Here is a 20,816-nt window from a genome sequence, read left to right as displayed (position 1 = left end):
CAGCACAAGCAACTTTGGCCAGTATTGCTGAGCCAGGGATACTCAGTAAGACTTTTTCCTTTCAAGATTTATGAAGTTGCTGTAACTGGAAACCCTTCACATAAAAAAACTCTTCATGATTAATAGGCACAATATATAGGCAACATAACATAAGAACAAAGTAATGTATGAAGACCTTTACAGGATGAACTAGTTTAGAGAATTCCTTTTATATGCAATCCCTTAGGGAAGACCAGACAAAAACAGTAATGATGTCAGGCGTATGTTTTATATGTTGTTTACACTAGAATGTATTACTGTTAGGGCCACTTTTAAAGTGATTAAGAATTATTACGCTGCCTAGTTAAACTCTTTGATCCCTGTAAATGGGCTTACTGCTTGCAATGTCTTGCATAGCACACTGCAACAGTACTTTTATTCTTTGCAATATACCTTCTGCTGCATCTGTTTTGATTCATATCTTGAACTTTTTCTTCATTCTTATTGGGTTTGTTGCCCCAAGACAAGACAGAAGTTTGTTCTTCGTTCTTATTGGTCTTGTTCACCCCAAGACAAGACAGAAGTTTGGGTCGAACGTCAATGTTCACCAATTCTTCTGCTACAGAAATTTTGAGGTTAAATAAAGACTGCCATTACCTGTGAACCTAATACAGTAAGGTCATAAACTCAACTCCCCACCATAGGAGTACATTTGCTACTCCTGTTGTCAAATGTCAATTTACGTAATAGTAAATATAAAAGGGATGACGTAGGAAAAATCTATTTCTGGGCGAAGAAGCCGTGTCGCCCAGTGAAATATGTCTGCTTTAGCACTATTTCTAGTAAAATATTGCTATAATACCAGAGAACTGCTAAATTGGACATGTCAGAAGCCTCTGACTCGTCACCTATATAAAAGGTGTCGGTATAAAACTGGGGCGAGTGTTAAACACTACCACAGCAACCCCTCCAATTAGCCTTTTCCTCATCAAAAGACCCTAAATACGGGGAGCCGACCCATATGTCACACCTAGCTACCCCGTTGAAGGCGTCTGTGACGTCATACTTTTCGATAGCCATATCGTGTTCGCACGCTCGAATATAGTTATCTGTTCTTTTATTTTTATTCTTGGTTATGGATCGTCAATCTACCTCTTCACCCAAGTTAAGTACTTGTTCTGCCCTTTTTCAATATTTAGGGAGTGAATTTGCCTTTCGTTTTGCCTTTATTTAGGGTTTTGTTAGGCGTCACTTTTAAGTAGCGGGCGAGTGGCGAGTTGCCTTTACGGCTTACCTCTTGTTTTGTACCGATTTCGAGTGGTCATCCTCTCTGCTTGTAACATGTGATATTTCAGTACATATATTTATTTATTTCTTGGGTGGCAGTTTAAGTCGATCCTATTTTCGTTTGTTTTTGTTATTTTCATTATTTTCATGTTTTTCATGGGGGTCTTTTTTCGAGCACGTTTCTTTGTTACGTGTTTCACCGTATATCCACCATTATCCCTTTTTATTTTAAGTTTGGTATATTTCATTCAGATATTTTTCCCTTTTTTCTTTTTGTCTGCCTGCCGTTTCTTATCATTTTGTCAGTAGGCAAGTAGGATTTCCCCTTTTGCGCCCACCGTTATCGGGTGACCTTCATAGCGGTTTTATATTTTAAGAGGTTTTATTTTCATTTCCCCACCCCGTGTTAAGCATGATTTTCTTTTAGCTTTAAGTAATTGATTTTATTTTGTCTATGTATTTGTTGGATGTTATGTTGGTTGGCCTACATAGGCTGTGCCTGCGTTTTCCTCGTGAATACGCTGGTCACATGATTGCCACCCCATCAGTCCTCCCTTCCTCCCCCTCATGTGGGGCCCCCAGTAATTGGGTGCTCCTCTCGCTTAGGTTGTCGCTGACAACCGTTCCCATCAGCGGAGGGGGGAGTGTAGAGGGTCCTCCAGGACCTTAGGTTGGTGGGTGTCGCTTCTCAGCCGACCTCCTCTGGAGTTGATGGTTGCTTTCTTTGCGTATTTAGCCTCGGTTTCCGTGGATTTGTTGCGCTTTGCTTCTTTCAACTCTCGGAACTTACATCCATCCGCCTAAAACATTCCTCTACCGCCATAAGGCTGGGTTTAGATTCCGGCTTCTCCGGTAGTCGTTGAGGGCTATGTTTACGGAAGTTACTCTTCCGAGGGCGGAGATATTATATTTGTTATTTTAATTTTCATTTTTTCTTTTCGTTTTGCCACGGAACTTGGGAGTTCATGTGGCCGTCCCGGGATACTTCGTGTACCCCCCCTGGTCATACAGTTCCGGGTTGTTTTATTTCTTACACAGTTCCCGGGACGTAATATATAAATATATAAGGGGTTTTTGGTATATCTGAGTCCGGTATGCTCCGGCATATGACATTATTATCATAATAATCCTAAGGATGAGTTTGTGCATTGTTCTTATATATTATTGCACTTACTGGCCACTCAGTGTCTGGTTGCCGGTCTACAGGATCCGTGCAACCATGATGTTTGCCGGAACCATGCCCCGTGCGCAGTATTGCTTACAGATTCCGTAGTCTGGCATCACGAAAACTGCTTTGCCTGCTACGACTTGTACAACAGGTTACCTGTTCGGTAAGTTACCGCACTGCTTGTTCTATGCATATTGTGATGGAATTATATTACACTACTTTGTTAGTGTTAAAAAAATATAATATATATACTATATATATATATATAAAAAAAAAATTAATTAAATAAAAAAAAAAATAATAAATAAAAATTTCTTTAAATTAAATTACATTAATTAATCAACATATGTAAGCATAATGTTCAAAGATTTTACTCGAAATTGACACATTCCTTGCATTACAGATGGAGCAGTCTGTTAAGCATGCTGCACTCTCCACCCTCAAGATCTGGGTTGGATGTTTTGGACGGAACGTAGGGAAAGCTAAGCCGTATATTCTACCTCAAGGTATGGCAGCCTTCCCAGCCGGGAAATCTGCCCTGATACGTTGACCCAAAAGTCGCAGCACCAATTATCAAATCAATTCAAGATTCAGTTATGGAACAGCAAGAGGCAGAGTTGCCGGACCTTGGTTTGGAAGGAGTCTCACTTGAAGTAGTGAGGATTTGCCCGTTACACTAGATATGGGTACAGGTAACAGTGTTAATGAGGCTAGCCTAGTTGGTCACCGGGGTCTTTCCTCGAGTGACTGATTCTTCCTCTCCCTTTACTTCCAATTCCTTCATGGGTTTCACAGGAGGTTTGCCCCCTTCCAGGTCGCATTCCTTCTCTGTGATTCCTAAATTAAAGAGAAAACCTTCGGGTAAAACCTTGCTTAAAAGCAAATCAGAGACAAAGCCAAGGCCTGGCATGGTGCCAGAGGTTCATACACATATTAAACCTAGGCTGAGATCTCTTTCTAAGCCTGCAAATCCAAGGCCTCAAGGAGGGAACTCTTCCCATTGCCCCACAAGTCCCATTCCATCAACGTCTAGAGATCGGATACCTCATAAGGTACCGTAGGGAGGGCAGGAAGGTTCCCCTTTAGTCGGCCAAGACCTGTTCAACACGAATATTTTAAATCAGGTCAGTGGTCTTGGTAGCTTAGTCAGTTCAGTTGCAGCAAGGTTTGAAAGAGTGTTTTAAAAGTTTAGGTGCACAGGACTCCCTGATTGCAGGTCTCAGACAGGAGTCGGCAGTTCCGGCACCTCCTAGTATCTTGGTGCAAGGTCAGAGCATGCCTGACGGGTCCACGCTCCCTCCGTTCCACCCTGGTAATCCTTGGAGGGTGGTGAACTTCGCTCCGTTTGTCAACGGGATGTTGACTGTAGAAGGTTGTGGTACACGTAGACTTGAGGATTTTGAGTTCTTCCCCGAAGGGTTACGGCCACCATTTATAGGTTATGTTAGGCTTATGGAGGCAGCTCTGATTAGGGAGGATAAGGTCTCCAAGGGGACTGTTATCCTTTCTAGCAATCAGGCTCAGCAAGCATGGATACGGAGCCTAGAAGAGTGGAACTGCTCAAATACTAAGGTAACAGCATTTAAAAGCCCTTTCACGATGTTTACGACTGATGACGGGAACCCCTTACCTTTTACATCAAAGGTAGCAGGACTTACCCTTCAGGCAGTGACTCGGGAAGAGCCCCAGCTTAGCGAGACAGATCCCACATCATTGCTACTCCCAGGTAGGGAGAATTTGTGGGAAGTTTGCCAGCTACATTCTCGGTAGGCAAGCTTAAGCCAAACTGTGCAATCAACTTGTTTAGTGAGCGCCTCCCTAGGCTGTCAGACGCACTGATCCAAGCCAAATTTGATGCTAGGACACGTCTTGCAAGGTCTCTTAACTCCCTAGTGATGACGGAGATGGCGGCTCTGGAGTACGCTCATGAGCCGCTGTTTAAGGTCATTGCGGAGTCGTTACTTTTGAGCATGCAATGTGACTCGTACGACTTTGCGGTTACTAAGAGAAATTGCAGGAAGCATGTTCTATCCGAGGCTACGATCAGGCACGAACCCAACAAGCTGCTGGCTTCCTCAATCTGGGGTGCAGATCTCTTCCCAGCTTCGGCAGTAAACGAGGTTCAGAACGAGGCATCACGTTTTAATCAAAGCATCAGATTGCGTTGGGGCATTCCTTTCAAAAGGAAATTAGAGTTCTTCCTCCAGTTTTAGGGCTAGGAAGAGGCATAGAAGGTACCAACCTTTCCAAGTGCCGAAACAGCATCCTGTGCTACAAGCTGTACCAATTCAGCAAGTTCCCCAGCCTTCGTCTTTCTAACGTTCAGCCTCAGCAACAGCATCAATTGTCCTTCCTTTCGCCGTTGGCTAGCCAACGGTTACCCCCACTGTATTCAGTGTCGCCTGCTTTTAACCCGGTCTATGAGAATCGGGTATTTCAACCTTTTACCAAGGTTGCTAGGGGTGGCAGGGCTAGAGGCCCCTTTCGTCAGCGTGGAGGAACCGGAGCCCAAGGGCGAGCTAGAGGTGCATGGTCAGGAAGAGGAACCCGACCCTCATCATCTCTATGAAGTTCCTCAGGTAGGAGGCAAGCTGTATCTCTTTCGACATCGTTGGGGGTCAGCAGCTGGGCGGAAAGCTTAGTATCCAGGGCCTAGCTGGAGTTGGCTCAAGGGTCCTCCTCCACCCATCACCTTTTATCAGCAACCAACGCAAGGGTTGATGGATTACTCCAGGGACCTTCTCCAGAAGGGAGCAGTCTCCAGGACAAAGAACTTGAAATTTCAGGGTCGTCTATTCAGTGTCCCAAAGAAGGGGACCGACAAAAGGAGGGTGATCTAGACTTGTCCTGTTTAAACTTGTACATTCGTTGCGACAAGTTCTAAATGCTGACCATCTCTCAGGTACGGACCTTACTTCCCCGTGGGGGCGTCACCACCTCTATAGATCTTACAGACGCCTATTATCATGTCCCGATAGCTCGGCACTTCCATCCATTCCTGGGCTTCAAACTAGGGGAAGAAGCCTATTCCTTCAAGGTGATGCCCTTCGGGCTGAATATAGCCCCACGGGTTTTCACGAAACTGGCGGAGGTAGTGGTGCAGGAGCTAAGGTCTCAGGGTTATTGGTGGTGGCGTACCTAGATGACTGGCTAATCTGGGAGATGGTCAAAGACAAGTATATGAAAGCCACGGACAAGGTCATATCTTTCCTGGAATATATAGGGTTCAAGATCAACAGGACCAAGTCCAGATTGGCCCCAAAATCCAAGTTCCAGTGGCTAGGTATCCATTGGGGTTTGGATTCACCACAATTTTTCCATTCCATCAGGGAAGGGGAAGGAGACTGCCAAGGCAACAAGCCAATTCTTAAAATGCCAAAAGGCTTTGAGAAGGAATCAGGAGACGATCCTAGGCTTGCTCCAGTTTGCCTCAGTCACAGACGTTCTGTTGAAAGCCAAGCTCAAGGACATCAGTCGAGTTTGGCGTTCAAAGGTGCCAAGTGTCGCGACAAGTTCGGCCGGGTACCTCTGATTCTCAAGAAACGTCTCGTCCATGGGCAATGGCCAAAAATCTAGCCAAAGAGTTACAGTTGCAGTTCCCTCCCCCGTCCCTACTGGTGCATACAGTCGCATCACTGACAAGTTGGGGAGGTTATTCACAGCACGCGAAGGTTCAGGGAACTTGGTCACCTCAGTTCCAAAAGCTTCACATCAACATCCTTGGAAGCTATTGGCAGTGTTTCTGACCTTAAAGAAGCTCCGTCCTCCGGAGAAGACTCATATCAGGTGGGTTCTCGACAGTGCGGTAGTGGTACACTGTATAAACAAGGAGGTGTTCAAAGTCAAGTCATGTGAACTACGTGATGATAGCAATTTTTTCTCTAGCTGACAAGAACACCTGGCATCTATCGGCTACCCATCTGGCAGGAGTCCACAATGAAGTAGCAGACGCACTGTCCCGGTCAGTCCCCCTGGAGTCAGAATGGTCACTGGACCAGGAATCCTTCAAGAGGGTTTGTAGGAGAGTACCGGGTCTGGAAGTAGATCTGTTCGCTACAGGGGCAAAACCACAAGCTGCCTTGTTACGTAGCCCCAAATATGGACCCTCTGGCATACGCTACGTACGCCCTGAGTATAGATTTGGAATCAGTGGAGGAAGGTTTATTTATTCCCTCCAATGAACCTTCTCCTGAAGGTGCTGCACAAGTTGAAATCCTTCAAAGGTCAGGTGGCTCTCATAGCTCCTTACTGGCCCAAGAGCAATTGGTTTCCCCTTCTCCTGGAACTAGGTCTTCGTCCTCACCCTCTCCCGGACTTGAGGCTGTCGCAACAAGTTCAAACAGTGACTGTGTTCGATTCCTCAGGTCTTCACAAAACCCTATCTTTATGGATATCATGAAGTTTGCAGGTAGGAGAGTAGGGGACATTGATCCACAGAACATTTTGTTCTTGGAGTCAGACAATTGTCTACAGTTAAACAATTGTCTACATTTCTCAGGGAATCAAATGTCAAAGTAATGACAATGAACGTGGCTATAACCTTCTTCAGGACTTTATTCGAACAAGGCTTGGCAGTTGCCACAATAACAACCACTAAGTGAGCTCTGAAAAAGATTTTTCTTCTCGGGTTTGGTATAAATCTAACCGAGTCTTATTTCACCTCAATCCCAAGGGCATGTGCACGCCTGCGGCCCATTCAGGTTAGACTCTAAAACAGACAACTTCAAATGTGATTGCCAAACCTTTTTGCGTAAGGCACTGTTTTTTATTAAGTCTGGCTTCAGGTGCCAGGATATCGGAGATGTCATCTTTATCTAGAGGCCAAGAGCATATAGAATTCCTTTCCTTGGGTGACGTGTTGCTTCACCAAATAAATACTTTATGGCTAAGAATGAGAACCCTTTGGTAAGGTGGTTCCCATGGAAGGTTGTTCTGTTTCCGCAACATCCATCTTTATGTCCTGTTAAAACTCTTAAGGACTATTTATCTAGAACATCTACCTTTTCCAAAGGCCCCCCCCCCTTTTCATGTGGGGCGGCGGTGGTACCATATCTCTAAAGGGCATTAGGCAGCAGTTTTTGTATTTTATCAAGAAAGCCAGCCCAGGGTCATTTCCCAAGGTGCGTGGTATTCGGGCTATAACAACTTCTGTAAATTTCTTCAAATATATGAACTTTGATGATCTGAAGAAGTATACTGGTCGAAGTCGCATTGGGTTTTCCAAAAGCATTACCTTAAGTCTTTGGAGGATCTTAAAATATCATGTAATAGCTTGTAGGGAGATCAGTGTCTCCTGCTACAACATCAATATAGTACTGTCCTTGTGTCTTATGAATATTTTCCATTATGCCATCATTATTAACATTCTACCTACCGCAGCAAATGTCTGTTATTAGAATGGGTGTATGGTATTAATTTATACAATTTAATATTCTATTTCATTTCAGAGTGATGTAGCTTGGTGTTTCTCTGGTACAATTTCACGTGAGCGACAGGCTGAGCCCAGAAAAGGGATTTTGACGTAGGAAAAATCTATTTCTGGGGGAGGAAGCCGTGTCGTCCAGTGAAATCCCCCCCCGGGTTTTTTTGACACATTTCACGGGAGCGACACGGCTGAGCCCAGAAAATACATTAAAAATAAAGCTTCACAGGGGGTTTTACAATGTGCCCTTTATGTGTATAAGAAAACATAGGTTCAACAGCAATTTGTAAATTTTCAGATTCATCCCTTTTAATGTAGGATTCAGCATCATCAGTAACAACCGACACATTTTTATTATTAGAAGCAATACCTTGTACAGATTATCAATAATATCTAGTGTTTCATTATTTGTATTAAAAATCCTTAGCAGGAAATATCTCAAGATTATGTGGCCTTCGTACAGGTCTGTTTATAACTCCATTAGAAGTTTTAACATTAACAGTTCAGATTAAGGCATCTGTACCATGAAACATTTCTACAGAAGTTTCAACATTAGCACTTCAGCCAAGTGGCCAATATAATCTGTGAACATTATATTTTTCACTAAAACAACAGAACCCATCTTTAAATCACATTGAGATCACACCTGGATAGACATTTGACAGTTAGTTTTCCTCAAAGCAGATTTAACAGATCTAACAAGATGCTCCCACCATCCTCCCCAGCATGGAACATGAGGTACAGTGAATTTCCACTAAGGAGCCATTGGACCATAATGTTTCTCTAATGCATTAGAAGCGCCCTTAAAGGTCAGAGCATTATCAGAGTATAAAACTAAAGGCAAACCACACCTTGGTACAAATCTGTGGAAGAGAGATAGGATCTGTAAGTCATAATGTACAGAATGTACAACAGCTCATGTGAATTTGATAAAATATACAATTTCTTAAATGGAAAATCTGCACAAAATAAGTGACCTGCATAATCTACACCAGTAACAGTAAAGGGAGGTGCAGATTTAATTTTGAATATTGTTTTTTACAACTTCTAACTCGCACAATCAATTAAACACTTCTTAAAGATGATACAAGATAAGAGATACCTGCATGTTTTAGGAAAGATGCTGAAAACAAACAAAAAATTTGGTTACATGGGTAGGAGGTATTATAATGGGGTGCTTGCTTTCATAACTCACATCAGCATATCGTAACTGACCCTTTATTCTTAAAAGGCCATCATTATCTGAAAGTGGGTCTAACTTGATTAAAGTGGATCCCTTATTTTTTGTAGATGTGCATCTCTCTGGACACAGTAAAGTGTTTGCTCTTAGCTTTAGTTAATTCACAATATGATAGGGACCCATAGATCTTAACAGTGTGATGTTTGCTATTATTAATAAATCTCAGTACCCAAGCTGAAACATGAATTGCCTTGGTGAAGCTACTCCACCTAGTAATATCAAATATTTGGGACACTAAATTTACTGATACACAAGCAATTGCATTTTCTTCAAAGCACTCATGAAGTGATCATTTTACTTGTTGTTGTTGGAGGAAAGATAAAGATTGACTAAGCCAAAGTGGGCCATTTAATCAAAGCTCAGAAGTTACTAGTGGTTGCTTAGCAAATATAGGCAGTCCCTGGTTACAGGTGGGGGTTCTGTTCCCAGTGGCATGATGATAACCAAATATTGGCAATAGCAGCGCTGATCCCCAGTTATCGCCACCTCTGTTAAGTGGGATCGGTGCAGATAAGCGTAGATCAGCGCATGTCGATACCAAAAATCCAGTTATCGTCGCTAGACAAGCGCTGTAAAACTGGATTGCCAATAACTGGGGATTGCCTGTAATTCCTCTGGAAATAAGATCAGCAGGGTTATTATTCCCTGTGCAATGATACCAATGGTCAGGAAAAGTCATGCTCTGAATTTCAGTAACCCTATTTGCTACAATTACTTTCTATCTAGTATTCGGTCTCCCTTTATCCAATATAACGCAACTGTGGAGTCTGTCCAACAATAATAAGATACAGCTTTAGTAAGCTGCAGTGCATTCCTGACGCATACTAAAAGCTGAGCGCAAAGTAAGGCAATGATAGCTGTTTTACAGGAGCTACTTTTCCTCTATTCATTACAAAGGAAACCTATGTATGATCCATCCTGTGAAGAAACTTGCAAGTAAACAGAGGCCCCATAACCTTTCTGAGATGCATCAACAAAGGCATGAAGCTCTATACCCTTCAGAGACTTCCATGAAAATTCCTTAAAATAACAACACAAAATTTTCAGTGACCCAAGTTTCTCAGAACCTTTAAACCAGCTTAGAAATTTGCTGTGCAGTTCATCTGGTAATATCACATCCCATTTAAGCCCCAGTCACCACACATCTTGAAAAAGTATCTTTGCAAACATTATACGTATATGGACTAATAAAACCAGGGGGGGTCAAACCACCTGGCTATGGTACGAAGAACACTTCTTTTTTAGGTATCAATTCATGCTGAGACAAATTTAAATTATTAAATGAAAAATAATCATGAAATGAAAACCACTGCATACCCAAAATCTTTGCAGCTTCATCTGCATCAGACTGTTTAAAATTCTCAATGAATTTACTCGCTAAGCATTTGTAATTTGTACTCCACTTAGATATTGTCATACCAGCTTCAGCAATTATTTTCCATGCTTCATTGAATTTTACTATGGCCTCTGAAGTACTGTTAGCACCTGATAACCAATCATGTACATACAGATTATCATTTAATTTATTCATCAATAATTTCTGAATGAGGATAAGATTTGAGATGATGCTTAATAGGCAGCATTTAACAAAAAGGAGCTACTCATGTTACCAAAGGGGATATGTACAAACTTCATAGTGTAAACAGTACCTTTACTTTGCCAAAGAAATCTATGAACATCTTTGTATTCTCTCTGCACCTTTATTTGGAGAAATACTTTTGTGATGTCTGAGGTTTAAGCAATTGTCCATCTTCTAAAGCATATACATAAGTACTTCAATAAGATCAAGATTTAAGGAAGGCCCAACTGCCAAACAGTCATTTAAAGAAGTACCATTAAGCTTACTGCTGAAGCATCAAACACTGGTCTAATTTTAGTAGAAGTGCAACTTTCATGTGCCACAGGACAAAGAGGTAAATAAACGGTAGGGTAAGAACAATTTCAGAAGCTGGTACTTCTTCAATAATACCTCCCCTTTCATAGTCCAAAAATATAAAATCATACCTTTCCATGTAAAGAGTTTTTTTTTTTTATCAAGCTTACCATTCAGATACTCAAGTCTCCTTTAGGCAATTTTGTCATTATTTTTCAAACTGAGCTAAGCATCATCAGACTTCCATGGTAGAGCCACTTGTATCTACCATCAATAAATTTTACCCTTTCAGAACAGTTCTGTAGGGTAACACTTGATGCTAGTTCATCTGAAAGAGCCTCCTGTGTACAAATTCTTACAGATTCCAAATCCCAAATATTATGTAATGTTGTCAGAAATATTATTTATATGCAAAAGTTGGGAGGCTATACTTTCTCTGTTTAATGGAACAATACGTAATCCAGATAGAACTCACCTAAAAATGGAGTCTTGGGCCGCTAACCCATCAGCTTGCACAGTTTTGTTAGGAAACATAAATTTCCAGTAAGCATTTAAACTTATTAAAATAAAATACCAGTCCACATGTATTATATACTGTTTAAATAATCATTAGCTAATTGCAAAGAAGAAAAGGCGATTACATATTTATTCCTCTGGAAACAGACAGAAAGGTGGTGCACAAATGTTAGGTATTTCTGCTGTTATCAGAGGATGGCTCTTGCCTTTGCAACCAATTAGGTTAATGTCATATACATTACAACAATTATGCAATGGAGGGAAGGTTTAATATAGCTTAAATTAAACTTAATATAGTTTAAATTAAATACTAAACTTAAACCTATAAACATGGGACGTACCGGACTAAGTCCGGTGCGTGGCGGAGCGTGTCGCGATCTCAGCGCGACGGAGTGGTTAGTAGAGACCAACTGTATGCCGCAGTCCACCCGTCAGGGTGAACTAGCACCTTTCCACGTGGATGCCGGAGCTCCGGTAGATAAAGAGCCCCAGTAAGGTGGGAAAGGGCGAGAGGGCAAACAGACTCGCGCTAGCAACGGAGCGACGGAGTAACGACGGAGGGGGGGAAAGGCCAGTCCCCCCCCCCCCCCCCCCCCCCCCCCCCCCCACCCCCCCCTTAGCCATCCGCGCGTACCGAGAAGCTGGAGAGGTCGAGTCCAGTCTGGGTCTGTCCCGTCCCCCTACTCCCTCCGCCTAGGGGGAGAGGGAGGCAGGCCCGGGTATGTGGAGCGAGCGTGGGCAGACCAACCCTCCCCCCGGCCCTATGGAAGAGCGGGAGGAGGGAAAGATGACTGGACAGGCGTCTGGCTGCTCCGTGATCACGTAGTGACCACGGAGCGGTAACAGAGATACAATGAAACAATAAAGCCTAGCATACACAACCGACTGATCAGAGAGATGCTATAGAGAAGCAACCGAACTGAAGAGCGGAAGCATATGGGACCAATAGGACATAACCTAGGCTAGGTGAAGCCAGACGCCTTATACTAACGTAAACATAATACATAATTAAACAAAATCACTAAACGTAAAGAAAGAAAATAAAACAGTAGGAGAAAAAATCCAGGAGTGTACGACTAACCCGAAAGAAAGTCTACCACTCAAAGCTAGCCGGGGCCGATACTAAGAGCTGTGGCTAGGGTCTGGATGGAAGATGCCTACGCAAGGTGAAAAAGACATGCATGCATGACATAAACCCCGTAGGCTGTACCCTTAATATAAATTGGATAACTAAAAACTAGAGCGTAATAAAGTAAGGGAAGGTTCTGGGTATGGAAGACCAAGAACGAACCGCCACGAGGCAGAACCATGCTGCCATGCTTCCGACCTAGAGCTCGTATTTATACCTAAAAAACGGCAAATACTGACTCAAGGCCGGAAAAAACCAAATAGCAATAAACACTGATTACTTAACTTAGCTGCTGCAATGGCTGTACCTCATGATGAATAAATCCAGTAAAAAAGGGCACAAAAACACAGAGCAAAAAAGGGCACGTGTATACGCTGTGCGCTAACTGAAAAGGATGGCCACCAGAGGCGCAGCAGTCGGCAGCATGGGATGGAGTAGTAGTAGTTGCTGCCCACTCTGTGGGTCGGCTCCCCTCTTGTGGGGATTTTGTAGTGGGAGATTTCTATTGGCAAGCGGTTCGTGGTAGTGGTCTCACTCGCCATAGTGTTCATACCGACACCCTCTTGGAGGGTGAGCGAGTCAGTTGTACTGACCTTTTTCTTTATTTTATTTATTCTCTGGTATGTGTTAGTACATTTACCTTAGAAATAATGGATTAAAGGATATTTCGCTGGCGACACGAACCAATCGCCCAGAAATAGATTTTTCCTTACGTCAAAATCCCTTTTATTGGCTTTATTATTACCAAAAGCACAAAATGAGATGTACTCAGAACATAGCCATTTAGGTAGGCTTCACCCTTTTAACAAAGTTGCTAGAAATATATGACCTATCAGATAGCTTTCCAAACACTGGTTTTTCCCAAAACATTTACCTTTGCAGTTTACAATAGTATACTACTTTATATCTTTGGAAAAAGCGAGTCAGAGACTTCTGACATGTCCCAATTTAGCAGTTCTCTGGTATCATAGCAATATTTTACTAGAAATAGTGCTAAGAGGACACATTTCACGGAGCGACATCGGCTGAGCCCAGAAATAATTTTTCCTACGTTCAAAATCCCTTTTTTAGCTCTGTAATGAGTCAAACCATCATGGGTTACTTTTCCTTTACAAGGGTTTTCTTCCAAATTTGCTCCAATTGCATAATGACCATCACTTGGACTCTCAGGATTACTTACATCTGTTTTATGACGACATATTGCATTTGATACAGTTTGATTTACACCTTTTAGAACATGTCCTTTTCCCCAACATCTGAAATAATGTAGGAGATCTGATAGCAGCTTTTTGGTCAGTAAATGCAAGTTTCAAGACTAGCAGTTTTTAGTACTTTCACGAGCCTTATCACAAAACCATACATTTAAATAGGCTTACTCTAGAGGACGACTGGAGAGCAGATGATGAACTTGAAATGTTTTCCTTTTCTCTGATTCAACACTGAACTTACGATTATCGTTTTTTTCTGCTTTAATATCCTTAAAGGTGTCTGATCTATCTTGATGTTCAGTTTCTCTTTATTAAATACTCTTAGATATGTACATGTGTCAAGAGTTCATCTTGCAATTTCCATAAAGAGGCTATATATTTAGAACCTCAAGTTTTGCAGGCATATTTATACTAAGCAAGGCCTGAATATGGGCAAAAATAACATGTCAGACCTACCAAACCATTCTTGCAGCATACAACATGCATTTTGATAATTTTAACTAGTCTGCAGTAAACCCAGTATCACGATCTAACCTGTCCCTCCAATAAAGATTTCAGATAAAATTTAGTTATAACAGGCATATTGGACTCATTTACTAGAGCCACAAACCTATCCCAAAAGGATTGCTATTCAGTTAATTCACCCTTAAACTTAGATACTAACTCTAATTAATTTAGGCAATCTCACATTACACAGTAGAAACAGATGAACCAGATTCACTGGCAGGGTTTTCAACCTTCCATATCCACTAATCAACTTAGTCTTGTAGTTCAGTGGAATCACTAATTTCCAACTCGAGTGTACCCTGCTCTTCATCTAAAGTTGAACTCTTCAACTACATCCAGCAGTTCTACTCTAGACTTTGGGGTTTTGAAATACTAACTCCATCAAGGTCTTTGACAATCAGGTTGCCCAACCAAGAGTGGCAGGCTGACTCTTCCTTAGTTTTCCTTCCTCCATTTTTTGGCAAAATCAACATTCAGTTGGGATTATGCTAGTGCCAATATAATCCCAGGTCTGGGCACCATATATTCACCCCAAAACAAAAAAGTTTGGGTACAGATGTCAATGTTTGCCAATTCATCTGCTACAGGAACTCTGAGACTAAAGAACGATTGCTATTACCTGTGAACCTAACCTTTATTATTATCATAACATTTTTTTAATGTAGTAACATCATAAACTCAGGTCTATAGTCACTTTATCTCATTCTGTTTTAGTTTTCATCAAAACAAATCTAAGCTAGCTCTTCATGAATTTAACAGTGTGACTTGGTCATGTTAAACATTATAGATAATAATGATAAAGTATTTTATAGTTCAGTAATATAATTTTATTAGTTATTTTTGCAATATAATGCTTTGTATTTTTACAGGTTGTTGCCAAGTCTACGTATCATCACGTCACTAAAGCAAAACTCCTAAAGACACTAATGCACATTCAAGGAGGTTTTCAGCAAAGTGCATTTCACTTCTTAGGACTAGATCCTCAATCACAGGTATTACAATTCATTTCTTTCTGTTTATCATGTTTACATTTTCCTTTAGCAATTACTGGTTAAGATAATGTAGTATGCTTTACTATCACATGACCAAGTGTATGACAAGAGCCAGCAGAAACAGTCGTGAAACAGAGAACAAGTAGGAAAATAGATATGTACAGAAGTAGCAGGTTGAAGACCAGCAGGAAGGCACAGAATTTCTTGGAAAATCCCATAGAGTGAGACCTAGACCAAATAAGAATTCAGGCAGAAAGTCCTTTAGACAAAAGAGGATAAAATAACTGTCAAGTCTAACCCTGTGAAGGAAGAAGCTGCGGAAAACGTTTTATGATAATTAAAGTAAGGTTTTAATTAGTTTTTAGTTATGCAGCTCAGTAAAACTATTTTTCATTTTCCTAAAACATTTTGGTACGATAATTATAGAAAAGACGAAAATTATGCAAGTCGATCAGATATCAAAACTGTAGTCGTAGAAACCTGTAATTAATACATTTGACTTTGATTTTCAAGGCAGTGTTAGTTTTGAAAGGTTTTACTGACTGTGATGTATATATTCTGGTAGTTGTTTACAATCATTATTTATCACTCATATTTATTATCATTATTTGATGAATAAAACTTTGTTCAGTTATTCATGTGAAAAGGGATGACTATCAGTTGTGGTAGAAATTTCGTAGATTTTCGACTTTTTTGTAAGTACTAATGTAAATACAGTCAGTCTCTGGTTATTGGGGGAGGTTCCCCGATGGCGTGACAATAACCGAAAATCGACGATAGCAGCACCAATAATTGGTTGTCAGTGCCAATAACCCAGTATCAGTGGCGATAAGCTGGGATTGGTGCATATCGGCACTGAAAATTCAGTTATTGTCATTGCTAGACAACTGCCATAAAACTGGATCGCCGATAACCGAGGCCACCAATAACCAAGGACTACCTGTACTTTAGTTGATGACATTGTTGTTTATTGTTCTGATGATTTTTACAATGTTAATGTTGTTATGAGTCTATTTATTAACTTTGATGCTGATTTTGTTGCTATTTTAATTCTTTCGAGAGACATTGAGCTGAACCCTGTGCCTGTTACTCATTACATTAAAAAAAATTGCAGAATACAGGCAGTCCCCGGTTATCGGTGGCCTCAGTTATCGGCGATCTGGTTTTATGGCACCTGTCTGGCGCACATTTAACTATTATAGGTTAGACTTCATATTCACAGGTGTTCCAGCTATTGTGAAGTCATGGTCTGTGAATATCTAAAATATATAGGCACTTCTGATCATTGCCCCATTTAGATGAACATATCTGTCAATCAGTATACAGTTAACCCTATACGTATTCGCATTCTTACGATTCGCAGACTCACCTATTTGCAGAGTTTTTGTCAAACCTACCTATAAATTATTCACGAAAATTGTCTATTCGCAGACTTTTCTGTCAGTGAATTTTCACTAATTAGTGTATTTTTAGTTTATTTTCATGGTGATTAATACATTTTTATGATACAAAAATGATTTCCTAATTTTCAGATAATAATATTGATTAATACTGAAGTAAGCCTTTCTCTCTCTCTCTCTCTCTCTCTCTCTCTCTCATCTCTTCTCGTCTCTCCTGCTCTCTCTCCTCCTCTCTCTCTCTCTCTCTCTCTCTCTCTCTCACTGAGATGTACTGTTTTTTTATAATAAATGATTTACTAATTTTCAAATAATATTAATATAATCAGCAATAATATCAATTCAGTAAAGAAAATACTATAGTGAATTAGTAAGATTATAGTTTATAAATTAATAAATTATGGAAAATTTTAAAGGGAACCCCATCTCTTGCTGAAAGATTTGGAGAGACAAGGGAGGGTGAACCTGTCAGAAATGTCAAGAAACCTGACAAGCAAGGGTTGGGTGATCTGTTTTGCCAACTTGGTCAATGTTGCTGACTTTGTTGTCAATGGATATAACGAAATTCTCTCTCTCTCTCTCTCTCTCTCTCTCTCTCTCTCTCTCTCTCTCTCTCTCTCTCTCTCTCTCTCGTGTTTTCATAATTGAAAACACTACCTCAATCCCTGAACTACCTATTAGATATGAAGGGCCAGAACCACTTGACAAAATACACAAGAAGACTTTAAAAACAAAATAGAAAAACCAGACAAGTTCATCTCCTAGCCCAGATGGGATTCATCCAAGAGAAATTAAAGAGTTAAAAAGCAGATAGTTCCTCACATATATAAACTACAGAAAAATGGCAGAACAATGAAAGGCACCTAAAAGATGGAAATTAGGTAATGTGCCCCCAGTTTACAAAAAAGGTTCAAGAGAAGAGCCAGGGAATTATAGACCAATCTGTCTAACAGTGGTCCCTTGTAAGATTTTTGAGTCCACAATTGCAGATCAAATTTTGGATCACATTGATAGAAACAACCTGTTGTCAAACAGTCAACTCGGATTCAGACAAAACAAATCCTGCCTATCAAACCTCTTGGAGTTTTTCCATAACATGCTTGGTATGTTATGGAACAGATATACTCTACTTAGATTTCCAAAAGGCCTTTGACAAAGTTCCACACAAGAAACTAATGACAAAAGTTAGAGCTTTAGGAATTGTAGGAGAAACAGCAGACCGGATCAAAGACTGGCTGACTAATAGAAAAGAGAGAGTCGTAATAAGCGGTGAAGAATCAGAATGGGCAGGTGTGACAATCGTAGTTCCTCAGGGTTCTGTCCTTAGCCTGCTCTTGTTTTTTATTGATATTAATAACATTTATGTAGGTTTAACTAGCAGGATAGCCAAATTTGCAGACGGCACCAACTAGGTGTAAATGCAGCAGATCCAGAGACAGTAGAAAGTTTAAGAAATTATCTAAAGAAAATAGGAGAGTGGTCAAAAAGATGGCAAATGCCTTTTAATGTGGATAAGTGTAAAGTGTTACAAATAGGAACAAACAAACCTCATCCAAACTACATGCTGCTTGGCAATGACATAAATAGTGTAGAAGAGGAGGACCTTGGAATTATTATTACCAAGGGCTTAAAATCCACAAAACAGTTGAAAAGTTGAAAAGAAGGCACAGAAACTAGTGGAATACATAAAGAGTCAGTTCAAATACAGAAACAAGGAAACAGTGCTGCTGCTCTACACATCAATAGTTAGACCACATTTTGAATATGCAGTACAGTTTTGGTCACCAGCATTAAGGGGGCCGGCCGGAACCCCTATATATGGTGCGAAAAATGCAAAGTCATGAAAAAATTCATGGAGCTTCATATGGCAATTGAGAATACGTATACGAAATATTTCGTCAAAATTCCTCTTACTTTCGTAGTTACAGGGTAATTAGTCATCGTAACTCAATAAGCCTAAAACATTGATCCGTACAAGAAAATGCTATATTTCTTCTATTATCGTAAATTTTGATAATTATTGTCAAAGAAATTGGCAGAAATGTCATCTGTAGACATTCCCCGAGTCGAGAAGGAGACATCAGGCTCAGGTACCAAGTCCAGTCCTGATTTAGTGCGATCACAGACTTCAAGTAGTGTACACGTTCCATTTCACCTCTGCCATTCGCCCGCTTTTACGTATGTTTATGTATGTTTCGGCAAGAATTTCATCATGCCAATGAGGAAAAGACAAGGAAAACATCTCACTAACATACAGACGCAAGAAAAATCGCTCAAGTATTATTACAGAATATCATAATATATGCGTAGTTAGTGAAGAGAGAGGGGAGGGTTGCTTAGTAACGCCCCCGTCTTGCTTGACAGCACACGTCACACTATGCCCAAGGCTACGATCTTTGAGCAAAGCGATCTTCATTTATGATAAATAACAAAGTTTTGGTTTTTCAATACCCAAAATGGAATATGAAATTCATAATAATCATGATTTATTAAATTGTCTTTGTAAAAAAAGAGTACGCCTTCGAGTTTCACCTCTTGACATTCTCTTCCATTTTACGTTTGTTTATCTTTGTTTCGGGCAAGAATTTCATCATGCCAAAGAGGAAAATACAAGGAAAACATCTCGCTAACATACAGAAGAAGAAAATTCGCTGTAATAAGCCGAGTTAGTGAAGGGGAGAGAGAGAATTGCGTAGGAAGGAGTGCCCCATCTTGCCTCAAGCAGTGCCCCCACGGCTGCGATATATGAGCAAAGGGATCATCATTTTATGATTGAAAATTATGATAAATAAAATAGTTTTGGTTTATTAATACACAAAAAAGAAATATACATTCATAATAATCATTATTTATTAACATTGTCTTTATAGAAATACGAAGGAAAACTTTGAACGCCCGTATCTCAAAACTATACTTATTGACCTTCAAAATCTATCTTCTCACTTAATTTTAAAGCTATAACATTGGAATTTTTTTGGTATATAACTCAGAAAGACATTATAGAACAATCAAATAGAGCCCTTTTTTCCAATTTTTGTTTCATATTTTTTTATAAATTTTTTTCTCTTGATTTATAGGGTTTATTTTTTTACCATATTGAAAGTCCTGTCCTTAAAAAAGGGCATTAGCCGGCCGGCCCCCTTAAGAAAGTACATAAATAGATTAGAAGGGGTACAAGCAAGAGCCACAAAATTAATTCCATCTGTCAGGCAAATAGGTTACCAAAGACGACTAGAGAGCCTGAACATGTATGGCTTAGAAACATGACAATTGCGAGGACAACTAATAGAAACATTTAAAATACTGAAAGGCATAACAAAAGTAGACAGTAACCTATTTACTTTACACAAAATCCAGACAAGAAATAATGGATGGAAACTGGAGCTGCAGAGATACAACACATCTCTTTGCAGGAAGTTCTTCACATACAAGATATGTGCCACATGGAATAAACTGCCACCAAAAGTGTAAACAGTAACAGTGTGGAAAGCTAGAAAAAATCATTAGGACACTGTGAATGAACAGTAAAACCTGCTCCTAGAGACAAGTGAGCACATGATGTCTCCTCAGATGGACTAATGTCTTTGAGACATCGTAAGCCTTGATCAAATAGCAATTCTGTTGGCAAAATGTAAAGCAAAAATGGGATTGTTGTTACGGCACTTCAAAACAAGAAAAGCTGAACACATGATTATGCTTTATAAAACATATGTTCGTAGTCCACTTGAATATTGCAATATGATATGGTACCCACACTATCAGAAGGATATTGCACAAATAGAGAGTGTACAAAGGTCCTTTACAGCTAGAATAGAAGAAGTTAAAGACCTTGACTACTGGGAAAGACTACAATCCTAAAAATTATATAGTCTAGAAAGGAAAGGAGAGAGAAACGCTACATGATAATTCAGGCATGGAAACAGATAGAAGGAATAGCAGAAAACATCATGGAACTAAAAATATCAGAAAGAGCAAGCAGAGGTAGATTAATAGTGCCCAAAACTATACCAGGAAAAATAAGGAAAGCGCACAGGACATTAATCCACTACGCACCAGCATCGATAATGCAGCATCTATTCAATGCGTTGCCAGCTCATC

General features: G+C 40.3%; 1 protein-coding gene across 1 annotated transcript in view; it reads left to right on the top strand.

Moving 5' to 3' along the window:
• LOC135222613 (pseudouridylate synthase TRUB2, mitochondrial-like) overlaps nucleotides 1-20,816 on the top strand; it is a 131,159-nt gene that overhangs the window by 80,636 nt on the left and 29,707 nt on the right. The window contains 1 exon segment of the mRNA XM_064260710.1: nucleotides 15,199-15,321. Within this exon segment, the coding sequence (XP_064116780.1) occupies nucleotides 15,199-15,321 (123 nt within the window).

Source organism: Macrobrachium nipponense, chromosome 8 (assembly GCF_015104395.2).
Source record: "Macrobrachium nipponense isolate FS-2020 chromosome 8, ASM1510439v2, whole genome shotgun sequence".
NCBI lineage: Eukaryota > Metazoa > Arthropoda > Malacostraca > Decapoda > Palaemonidae > Macrobrachium > Macrobrachium nipponense.
Note: the sequence above shows the minus strand (reverse complement) of the source record. Positions and strands in the feature narration are given on the sequence as shown.